Source organism: Cygnus atratus, chromosome 13, assembly GCF_013377495.2.
Source record: "Cygnus atratus isolate AKBS03 ecotype Queensland, Australia chromosome 13, CAtr_DNAZoo_HiC_assembly, whole genome shotgun sequence".
Classification (NCBI taxonomy): domain Eukaryota; kingdom Metazoa; phylum Chordata; class Aves; order Anseriformes; family Anatidae; genus Cygnus; species Cygnus atratus.
The window spans coordinates 17887618-17900012 of NC_066374.1; the positions used below are offsets into that span (position 1 = coordinate 17887618).

Sequence of the window (12395 nt, forward strand, 5' to 3'; positions counted from 1 at the left end):
TAGGGTATAGGGAAATGTAATACATATTCATGTAATACATAACGATCATTGAATTCCCTTCTATCATTTAAGGGGAAATTTTGTTTTTTCTCTTCTACCTTCCTGTTGTAGAACTGAAGGACAATGATCATTGTCACCACCACCATGCTCACAGCTGCATCTGTCAGGCTTCTTGTCAGTATGTCCCGTCAGGTTTTGCTACTGGCGGTTTTGTCCATCAACATGATCTTAATGCTTCAGCTTAATAGCAACACAATTTGAAGATATACAGTATATGTTAAGAATGGCAAGTGGGCTTTCAAATTAACTAGTTTGTATAGCTTGTGTTACAATCAGATTTCCAAGTTTTGAATCATGTTCAAACCTTGCAGTTCTTTTCTGACAGGCTGTTCCAGGTGTTGACAGGTCTTCACTGTCTGCAGCAGAAAATTTAGGGAAATTAAACTTGCTTTTCTAACAGTACTTTTACGGCAATTGAAAATTGGACAAGTCCTGAGAAAGGGGTCTCACTCTAGTCTGTTGGTGAGAAAAATTGCCAACTCCAGAAACAGACATGAATATAAAATCAAAGAATTTTTTTTCATAAAAAATATTACATTGTACAGTCCAGTAAAGCAATATTAGAATTGATACTGAAATAGAGTTTCAGTCATGATAATTCAGTATGAAGTATGTTTGATTGTGTTAATTCCAAAGAAAAAAAAGATTTTTTTAAGTTACAGAGAACTGCATCTTGGAATTTATGTATATATTTGAAATACTAATTTCCATCTATGTACCTGGAAGAGATGTATCTTATTTGGAAACCACATTGAAGTAGAGCAGATGAAGAAATTTTAGTAACTGATATTTGTATTATTTATTTTCAGTAGTCTCAGCTTTCTGTAATTCTTCTCAAGAGAATTAAGAATGTACATATAGAAGTATCAGTGATTAAAGGGTATGTTGACTTTACTCTGTTATGCACATCCTGCTTTAATATTTTGTGACATTCAGAGAATAGGAACAGGAAGGCCAGTTCACGTTTAGTTACAAATATAGCACAAGATATTTATCAGAACAAGCTCTATCTGTATGAAAAGATCCTAGGCAGGAAACTGTTAATACTTACCATCAATGGCTGAAGTAATTGAAAGGGAAGGCTTCCATTGTGTTTGTTTTCATTGAATGGATGTGGTGTTTATAGCTGATTATCTTATGAAAATATTTAAATGTTACCAGTTTGTTGGGATGGTCTCTATATTTACACTCTGTCTTTATAGTCTTTCCCCTAAGGTACACATTTTCAGGTGGTTGAGGTTGGCATGAATCAAACTAGAATGTTTCCTTTATCCTCTTCTACAACACCTTGTGTGTGCATTGTTACAATCTCTTGCTTTCTAGAGTCTTTTGAGAATCAGTTCAGGGGGTTAAAAGAAATTTTTCTTTAAGCTTATTTCAAAGAGGTGCAGAATTTCCTCTTCTGTGTAATTGTTAGCAGCTGCAAACATGATAGGTGGTTTTATGACAATGCAAGGTCCTCTATCATTGCAGCATCCTCAATCTGTGCTGAACATAAGATGCGGGAGGTCGTTCTAGAGGTGGAAATGCTCCCAGCTGTTTTCAGGAAGACTGTGTAAAGCCTATATGCACAGTACTGTTGAGTCTCACCAGGGTCCTTCACATTAGACAGTGTTCTTAAAGACCCAACTGTCATTTCTTTAACACACAGACTTAAAAAATAGTAAAAGTCTAATTGCTGGGGAAGACTGGGGGGTTCAAATAATTAAAAAAAAAAAAATCTTATTAAAAAGGTCCTCTTGTTATCTGACATTAATAACCGTATGATTTTATCTCATTTTTGCAGAAATCTGTGGATTTTAAGTGGTTAAAGTTGATATCCGCATGGCTGGGGCTAGTGGAACAAAAGAGGCAGCAGAAGGGAGAAGTTCCTGGTTTGGGCTTAGAGCTTATAATGGTATGGAGCAGCAAGGACAATGCTATTATGTAGAGGCTGAGTGAACCTCTATCTTAAATGCCCTTTTTCAAACTTTAAAATATAAAAGGAATCTAGATAGCTGCTAAACAAACCATTCATTAGTATGACAGGAGGGAGCACAACTGGTGCCCTCATTCTGCAAATGCCACTCTCACTTCAGCATGTGGAAGCACGCAATCTCTTGCTGGAATGCCTCTAAACTGGTTTTGACATACTACGCTAATATTTCAAGCATAAATCTGCCATGTGTCTCCTAACGAGTAGTCCTTTTTATATCTATTTAGCTGTAGCAGTTGCCATTCTTTTTTTGTTTAAAAATGCTATAGCACATCTTGTTGCCCTGAATATTTATCCCTTGATTTGGTTTCACAGCAAGCTATCTTGCTTCTCTGTTTCCCACGCTCTGAATATTCATTTCTTGCTTTGAGCCAGAGGAGATTATGCTCCAGTCAGGGATGTGCTTCTTTTTAGCGTTCAAGATCTTTCCCACGCATTCTTTATTTTGGCTTTTTTTGTGTACCTCACCTTGAAATCAGCTTTAGATTTTTCTTTGTATTGAATTAAAAACATATAAATGCACTGTTGCTGTTTTTCTCTTGACATTATCCATACTAAGGCATGGGTTTTTTGGAAGAAATACATGAAAATCATACTGCAAATTTAAGTTCAATAAGTATGGCAAAATTCTGAAACAGGAAACAGAACTGAACATTTGGTTTCCTCAGCGTGCCCTTCTCTCCCTCCAATAATTCTGTAGTAGTCACAGTTCTTAAATTTCCCTTTGGAGGCTGAGGTGAGCAGAGATGTCCTCAGGTCAGGGACTGTGCAGAGCTGTCCCTGCCAGAGCAGGAGAAGCACAGCCACTGACTGTATCACCCTTGGAGAGCACAGCAGCCCCAAACCCCAGCTGGCTCTGCTTCACCAAAGCCCATATGTTTTCCAGGAGAGTATTCGTGCTCTCTGTTAACACTATAGTCGTAAAGCAGTTAGGTTATTTATCTTACCATAGTGTATGTGTGTGCCACCTTCAGGAGCTCTGTGCAGCCCTGTGCATCTCCAAAAGAGCGAATCCCCAGGCAGTTGGAAGGATGAAGCTGCTTCATGAGGAAGTTGCAGCATACCTCAATGACCTGGGATAGCTGGAGAAGACAAGCTGCAGCTAGCAAACTTTCTATAGTGTCTTCTTTTAACTCTAGAATACCTGTGCAATTTACATATAGGGAAAAAATACAAGTTTTCAGTCATTTTCTTTGTAACTTTAAGCTTCCTGGTTTCTATTTTTTCTGCTTCTCTGAAAAAAAAAATTGAAAAGTGCCCTGTGATTCACAGACTCATTTTCCTTTTTTATTGAAGGAATCTTTAAACCTGTCTTAACAGACTTAAAGGATTTGGTGAATTTTGAATATAATGATTGGAACATATTTAACAGTGTTAGATCTGATTTTACATGAAAAAACATTGAAACAAAGACAACGATGTGATTAGAGAAAAACTTTTCCCAAAATTCACATATAAATTAATGAAAAATGTACCATAAGTTTTAATTGCACATAAGAACTTTAGTATCAATAGTTACAGCTAGGAAATGCCAACAGTAAGTGCATGAGGGAAACCTGATTTTTTCTGTCATATATTGTGCATTAAAATTTTAATGAGATGATTATATGATGTGAGAATTTTGTTACGTTCATAGATCGGAAGTTGTTCATTTAAAAAGATCTTACGTTCTTGATGCTTGGTGGATACTTTAATTCCCTAATTGATACACAGCATTAAAAGCCTACTCTGAAAAAATGAACTGATTTTTTAATGACTTTTTTAATGACCCTTTTTTTTTTTCCCCAAAACATTCTATCATTCCAATTGCCTCAGAAGCATTAATTTCTCTTCCAGCTTTCTCTGTGAAGGGATGACACACACCATCTCCATTTAACAGATGGAGAAGGATGGTACAGAGAGATTATAGTCAAAATTAACATCAGAGTAGAACTACAAGAGGTTTCTTGTCCAAAGTTCTGTTCTGATTTATTCCAGTAGAATATGTAAACAATTCTGGAAGTTATAACTCTCATCTCCTCTGAAAGTCACATTTATATTTCATTATCTTGAAAGAAAGTAGCCTTCAGTTTAGAGGCTTGGTTACTATTATTTGAAAATCTATGACAGAGGCAGTAGGAAAGTTCAGTTTTCCATAGCAGTTTTTATCACAGTCCCATCTCTTCCTGATGCCCCTTGCTTTGTAACTTGAATAATACATTCCAATTTCTGCAAGAAATGAGGAAGGTCTGGCATGGTGCCAAAGCAGGCAATGTTTGCATTTGGTTTTCACTATACCAAACAGTGTGATTACTGAATGAGAGCATATAGCAAAAACATTACATGTTCTTGTAAATAAAGGTTGCAATATAATGTACTTGTATGAAAGAGGGAATCCTCATTTCATGAGCAAATTTACAGTATTTCATAGATTTTATAGTCTGCCATTTGCTTTTGTAGCAAATTTGCTTTTGTTCTTGTATATTTTTTGTTTTGTTTTGTTTTGTTTTTTACTTAAGTAAACTGAAAGAGTTGAAATTTAATCAAGTGGGATGATTTCTAGATACATGTGGATAATAAGCATCCCACCTCTCAGCTTTCTTGTGCTTCTACTCATCTATTTCCTTGGGTAATATATGCTAATTCAATGCTGTAACATCATGGCTTTATGCAAGTTGTACAGAATTCCCTCCTGCCTGTGTTTATCCTCTTGTTTGTACGCACAAACACATAAAGGGTCTATTTTGTGTATAGAAACTTCTGTTTCCAATCTAGGTTGCAGATGGCTTATCTTTCTCGAGATTTGTCTCTTTACACGAGTCAAGATTTATAAACTGCCTGACCTAGCAAGTGAAGTCTCCTATTTTTAACATTTATGCTAATACAACTATAGCACATATAATGGGGTCTTTGTTTGAATTTAAACATTACTATTATAATTATTCTAACTCCTTTTAAATTCCAATACAAACTGATATATGGGTGCCATCACTGGCAATGGCAGGGGGTTGAAACTAGATGATCTTTAAAGGTCCCTTCCAATCCAAACCATCCTATGATTTAACAATATACCTTTGGTATGTCTTCCAACCTCCCTGTCTTCATATGGAAACTGTGTTATTCCATTCAAAAGCTATATAGTAACACAGCGTTTATGATCTACAGCATTTTTCCCTGTTCAGTATAGAGTATGAAAGGAATTTCACGGTTTTCTGACTTCATCTTTTTGGCTATGTGGCTCAACCATTTTGGATCCAGCAATATTGGGGTAAATGTTAAAAAGTTGGGGGAAAAGAAAGTAGGGAATGTATATATACACAGTATTCTGGTATTTTAAAATACAACATTTGAATTTCATTAGGGTAAAATCTCATTAATTTCTCAAAAGATAAGTAAATATATTTAGAATATGGTGGCACTTTCTTATGGCAAAAGTTGTTCTACTCATCGTTGATACCATATTCCTGGTGTCTTCTGATTGTTCCTGCTCAAGAACCTTGAGTGAGCCAAATAGGTGTCAATCAGGCAGGCCATTTCTACAGCTTCCCATGATGTGAAAGTTCATACTACCCTTCCCTGTGTCACCCTATGGGGTGAGCAACAGGCAAAATATGTTCTTCTCTCATAAAAATTCCTAAAATGATTTACATCTAGTTAGAGAAGGATGATACCCTATATGCATTTGTCACATCTTTTTTTTATCTTCTAGAACAAGTTATTGTAGCATCACATATCCATACTTATTTTCCTTCAAAACATGGATTATTTTAATAAAACAGTAGTATTTATTCATCTTCTCTAGAGAAAGTCTTGCATCTTGCATGCATGACCTACGCATTTATTTATGTACTAGTATAAAATGGAAGAAGTGAAAATTATGTATTCATTGCATAGTTTATATCTTCCTTTACAACTCTGATGTGGGTAACGCAGGAAGAATTACCTGTGTAGGCATAGCGAACCAAAGCTTTCAGGGCATCCGGGTCTACTCCCTCCATCTTGATCTCCTCTTGTTTTGCTTCACGCACATCATTAGTAAACATGGCAGCAAAATAATCAGACACTGCACTGAGAACCAGCCTTGAAATAGAACCATTTTAGGAGGACTGCAAATTACTTCATAATCTCAACAGCAAGCATGAAATTCACTATTAGTATATAATAAATGGTGTGTGCAATAGAAACATTTCCTTCAGCGTAGAATTTGAATCATACAGTAGTGAGCAATAAAGTTAAAAGGTAATTAATAAACTAATTTTCTTCCATAGTGCTTGTTTGGGCAGTTTATCTTCACTGACCTCTACCTTGCTGTAGTTTGACAGCAGCAAGAAAGGAATATGGCAGCATCTGTGCGTCATATTTGACTCATTTTATTTGAAATAATGAATACAAAACTGATCGCGTAATTTTATTCCAATCTTAGTTGATGTCCTAATTATAGTAACTGTTTATTCATAAAAGGCAGGGTAGGCATACCTTTTCCTAGTGTTTGGAAATTTCAGGCTTTGAAGCCATGTAAACAAAAGTGGAATGTGTACCTGTGAGCTGGAATCTTTTGGTCTCCAACTATGAGAAGAACATCACACAACTGCTTCTGCTGCAGGTAGCTTTCCATTTTGCGGAAAGTTTGCTCTGCATGGTTTGTAGAGTGGAAATACTCATCAGAGCCATTGGTGTTCATTCCAAGCAGTGAGCTGCTGGTTGTTGATAGCCTGTAAGGGAAAGAGGCAGTGTGATGGCTGCAGTGTTGTAAGCGCTGATTATGTTCTTTACATAATTTTAGTTCAAATAGCATTACAGAAATGTTTACAATTATAAAGCTCTTATGATTCTCCTTTTATTATGCCTTCTTCCATTTGTTTCCGTTTGGTGTTTGCAAGTTTTCATTTGTAGACTGCTTGTAAATTCTAGGGTCAATGAAAGAAAAAATTGTTTTACTGAGGTTGTGCTCCTCAGTTTTCTGCTTCATATCCAGGATATGTGTCCAGGTGCACTGTTTGCACAGCATTGCTGTGTGATAAATGCGGCCTGCTAATCATGCATGGACAGGACACATGAAAAAACAAACTTATTTTCCTGTGATACTAATATTGAAAATATCTTGAGGTATGAAATTTTGGATGTTGTATGTCTTCAGGTCTTATTTCTATTTCTCTTCGTACTTTATACTTTAAATTATATTACTAAATGGTAAGGAATCATAATACAATTTAAAACTACCGTATAATTGTAGACAAATTACCAAACAAAAAGCTGATGAAATCAGAAAATTATATTGCCTTTAGAACCTGAATGCAAATAACAAACTAATTTCTTACCTTTTCATGGAAATGTACATTATAATTATACTCCTCCTATTCTGGAATCCTCTTAGCTATCCCACTTATATAATTTTTATGGATATTTGTACAAGATTTCTGTTCTTTTAAAACATCATTCCTTACTGCCTTTTAATATGGATCATGATGCAGATTGAAATCTTTTGATATCTTCTTAGAAAAGTATATATTTTTATATTAACCTGTTCGTAGTAACATAGTAATGCATTTGTTGATATACATCTGTATCACATATCTTGAAAATGCTGCAATCCATGACATTATTTTAGTTAAATTTTTTTAGAAAAATGTTTTCTCAGTGTACAATAGTATATATTATTAAAACCTAAAGCACCTCTTTTTAAAATCACAAGACCAGCTAGGAAATAGTGGAAGCTGGTTGACTAAATATATTGATTGTCTTTGATACTGTTAATGCATATTCATAAGTCATTAGGAGCGATAAAATCTCTTCATGAAATTAAAGTATTAAAATCTAGCAGAGTATTAGATTATGTTACAATGGAACATTTAGTTTAGAAAATACAGAAATTAAAATTGGGTGAATCAGTAATATAATCAGAAAATAGAGATAAATTAGATCGTATACTTTCAAAGATCATACATCATTAAATAGCTAATCAGGATTGAAGGGGAATAATTAGAAATCAAATTATATGTAATCTTGAATTGAGACCAGTAGAGTTTTCTGTCTCCTCTGCGTTATGGGAGAGTTACTGAATGTCAGTGCCTTTCTGAATGGTACAAAACTAAATCAGCATTGGCGTGACCATTGTATGTCTACGTTTTTCCAGGTATGTATATTTTTTTCCATCTTAAAATCCATCAATTCGAAGGTCTTTGGATTTTTGTACTGCAATTACTGACATCCTACAGCCCATTTGCGATATGGCATCTTTGAAGCACCGGTATGTCAAAAGCCTTCAGATGCCCAGTGCATTTGATGCATTTCAGGTGCACCTGAGTACAGTGTAGTCACTGCAGCTTGGCTCTGCCAGACTCACTGGGTGTGTAAGATCATTGACAGTCTGCACAGATGCATGATTTCTGGTATAACTGAGGTATATCAGTCCTGAGGTGTATGCATATGCGGGAACAGCAGATCTGATGCATTTCAAACCCTCAAACACATTGCACATGTGCCCAGTTTGTGTACACGTATTTTTCTCTGGATAATCTCAGATTATATTGATATTGACAAATATCTTAATATATTCTAAATAATGCAATAAACTCCCTAGCTTTCTTTTGATGCTTTGTTACAATTTCAAATGTTTGTTTGTTGTTTTGTTGTTGTTGTTGTTTTTAAAAAAAGAAAAAAGGGGCAAACCAAGTTCACCTATAATGTGTATCCTTTGTAGTTTACAGCTTACAAAAATTAATTTGTCTCAGTGAGTTTAATGACTGTACTTTTTGTTTGTTTTTCCTCAATGCTTCATTGAAAATGAAGAAGCTGCAAAATTGGATTATATGCTCATTAGTTTTGCAGCAGCTATTTAACGCCAAATACATACTCTGTAACATTTGTGCTTTGCTATTAACATCTTAAGCTTTCTTTCACACTTTCCTGAAAATTATTTTTTAAAAAACATTTTGTGTGAGATTTGTTATATCCACCTTTAGTACTGTTATATATATATATATAAATATATATTACATATTATATATAAAAATATATATAAATATATATTACATCTTGCTTATCCTTGATGTTTGCAGAATTCAGCCAGAGTAATACCCATCCCTATTGCAAATGGACAGGGCCAGTTTCTAGAAGTAAATAATTTCCTATAGTATGTATGCATTTGTGAGCAGAGCAGTCATTTTCGTGGTGCAAAGATTTACAAGCTTAAAGTCTAATCATTTTGTTCAGTCCTGGATACTTTTTTTTTCTCATTTCTCATTATATTTGTTTATTTCCCTCCATGTATGACTTATCATTGATATGCAGACAGCTCAAATATTGAGCTTCAAAATATAGCACTGGGGAGGAAAAAATGCAGTGAACTATATAGAAGGTTAAAGTACCTTGAAGAAAGAAATCAGTAAAAATATCAATGAGTCTGATGCTTTCATGTTGAAGTAAAATCAGAGATGCTATGGACTGTAGCACAAAGATAGGCAAGCTATCTGCAGATGTGTTAGTTTGAATATGTTTACTTGTCATATCTTGTTCTAGGAGAACTCAACACATTAAGAGAACTCATGTAAACCTACTTATAAGCATGTAGAAGATAGAGAATTGGTTGTTTTCTATAAAATGGGTACAAGTTTAAACAAACAAGATCTGAAGTCTATTAATAATATTTATAGTAATAACATTTCCAGAAGTATATATAGTCCTATGATGAATAAGGAACTAATTTTCCAGTTAGTCAGGAGGGAAAAATATTACTAAACAGTTTTGAAGAACCAGAAACTCAAGTTGCTTAATGCCATCTTTGTGTTAGTGTTGACGAGGATTCTGAGATGTGTTAACATTATTAACGCTAATATTAAGAACTTAAGAACTCGGATTAGCCTGGAGAGAACGGAAGTAAATCTATACTTAAATGATTTCTAAGTAACTGAGCTGTATGAATTTCTTCTTGGGTAGAGAGACAATTGAAATAAATTCAGAGTTTTCTCATAAGGATTTGTGAAGGATAATGAAAATACGGTGCTATTCCTTAAAAGAAGTAAAATTAAATTGTCAAGCAGACCGTATAAACTGAAAACTTGAAAAAGTAATCAAAAAATGTTAACTATCTAGGTGGTAACAAGGAAATAAATACCAGCCAGCATGGCTGTTCAGAACGAATCATGTCATAGCAGTTTTTTTACTGACAAGATAACAAAGCTTACTGGGAGAAAAACATTAGGTGTCAGAAATCATGTTGACTTTTGGATGACTTTTGACAGTATTTCACATGACATTTTCAAAATCAAGCTTGGATGGCATGTTTTAAGTGTAGTAAATGTAAGAGATATGAACAACTTCTATAGACGCTCTCAAAAATTTATTGGGGATTCACCTTCAAAGGAGAATGTTCTGAATGCATTGCAGGTGAATTCTGCTTCTGATGCTGTTCTGTATTTTTATTACAGATAAGTACATGATAGAAATAGGGTATAAACATCACATTGGTATATGATAGCAAGTTGGAAACTTTTGGGGAACAGAATTTAAAAATTGAAGGTGCCATCTTTGCTTTTGGCGTTATCGAACTTCATGCAAATTTTTACTTTCCAAAAACCTGCTTACACTTGCACGAGTAATTATCTGACTGAAATACAGGACGAGAAAAGACAGTTGAGGTAACAGCTAGATTGTAATGGATCCCAAAGAAGCTGTTACTCAGAAATGGTGGTGTGGAGGGAAAACTTCATCTTTCCTTTGATCAGGGGAATGGATGTGACAAGTTTTGTGGCTCATTCCAGGCCTGTCTTCTACAGTTCTTTAAATTTTTGAATTATGTTAAAATAATTTTCTGTCTTCATAAAGTACTCTTCATTAATCAATATGGCACTATTCATTAATCAGTTTATAAATGATAAATTCACTTTTCATCATTATTTAATTATAACATGATAAAATATACTTGCTATTTAATTGCTGTGTCCTTTTTTAAATTCAGTATGATCTTAAAGTGCCTCATTATGTGTGCCTATGGCCAAAGACCAGAAACAAAACTTGACGATTAGGAAGCTTAGATGCATAATATTGCGTGAAAAAACAGGTGATGAAATGAAATATTTGAATTTGTTGTTCTTGATAAGGCTATTATTTATATTTTTATGGTGACCACTTCCCTGTTAGATATTTGTTGGGTGTACCTGCTCTAAAATTTGTGGAATCCAGTTCGGTTATCAGTGTCACTTTCAGCTTTTGATTTTGGGTCACTCTAATTCTGAATGGTAGGTCACACCAGCCATCAACAGAAAACTAGATACCAGTTAGAGACATTAATAAGAGACACAAGACATCCTAAGGACTTTGTCACAATTTAAAACACCAATGTGATGTCTGTTCTGAGGTTTATTAGATGTGCTTTAGTAGTGACAAGGCATTAGACAAAACTGCAACTTCATCAATTCAGTTTGTTTGTGCAGCAATATTTACAATGCAACTCATCATTTTTTTTTCACTCATTTGTTTCTGCTTATTCAAGAAAACTGCAGTCAACCCCCACATAGGCAGACTCTTTCCTAGTCAGCTGCTTGAGCTCTGACTCTCTCTCTATTGGACGATGTTGTGGGGCTGGAGACTGAGAGATGCTATTTTCCTATGCCACATCATAGGAACCCAGCAACTGTTAGAGACACCCTACATCAGCTGGCTGAGAAATAAATAAGAAAAGTATTTCGGTTAGGAAGCCATTTCTGAACAAAGCATAAAAGAATGCTAAAGTCGATGCACCTGTACTAAGTGCTTGCTGATAATATGCCAATCAGTAGTTGTCCAAACCTCTGTCTTAATATTTCTACTGCAATTGTGTCCTTTATTATTTGCTGTTTGTAAATATAACAGCTAAATATTGCATTAGATTTTTAGGGTATGCGTCAAAAATTTTGATCCAAAAGAATGTGGAAGATTGTACCATGTTGATGACTGTAGTAACATTAACGTGCAACGAATAACAGAAAATGATGTAGCAAAGGAAGAAATAAGCAACTGCAATGTTATAATTACTTAAGTTAATAGAGAGACTGCTGACTTCTAACCCATCTAAATTGAAACTTCGTCCTGACAATCCCACTTTAGAACTTGGAGCTCTAAAAACAGGCTGTTTTATATAATTTTTATTGCAAGTTTTAACAGAAACTGCCACTCGTCTCAGTTAGAATTAGTTAAAATAACTTCTTCCGTTTGCAATTACAGGTATAAATGTGTGTTTATGAGATTTTGTTCCTGAGTTTTGGGGTTCAGTTTTGAAAAATTTTCAGCAACTTTTTGCAGAACCATTCAGAAGTTTCCACAGACATTAAAATAAGGAGCCAACTGGCCTCCACTTCTCTTCCCACAGAACGACAGTTTGGGCAAAGCCATGCAGTGTGTCCTA

General features: G+C 34.7%; 1 protein-coding gene across 1 annotated transcript in view; it reads right to left on the bottom strand.

The window, feature by feature from the left end:
- KLHL4 (kelch like family member 4) overlaps window positions 1-12395 on the bottom strand; it is a 37336-nt gene that overhangs the window by 11174 nt on the left and 13767 nt on the right. The window contains exons 2-4 of the mRNA XM_035541716.1: window positions 6553-6726; window positions 5958-6094; window positions 2983-3179 (exon numbers count right to left, since the gene is read on the bottom strand). Of these exons, the coding sequence (XP_035397609.1) occupies window positions 2983-3179; window positions 5958-6094; window positions 6553-6726 (508 nt within the window). The remainder of the gene's footprint in view (window positions 1-2982; window positions 3180-5957; window positions 6095-6552; window positions 6727-12395) is intronic.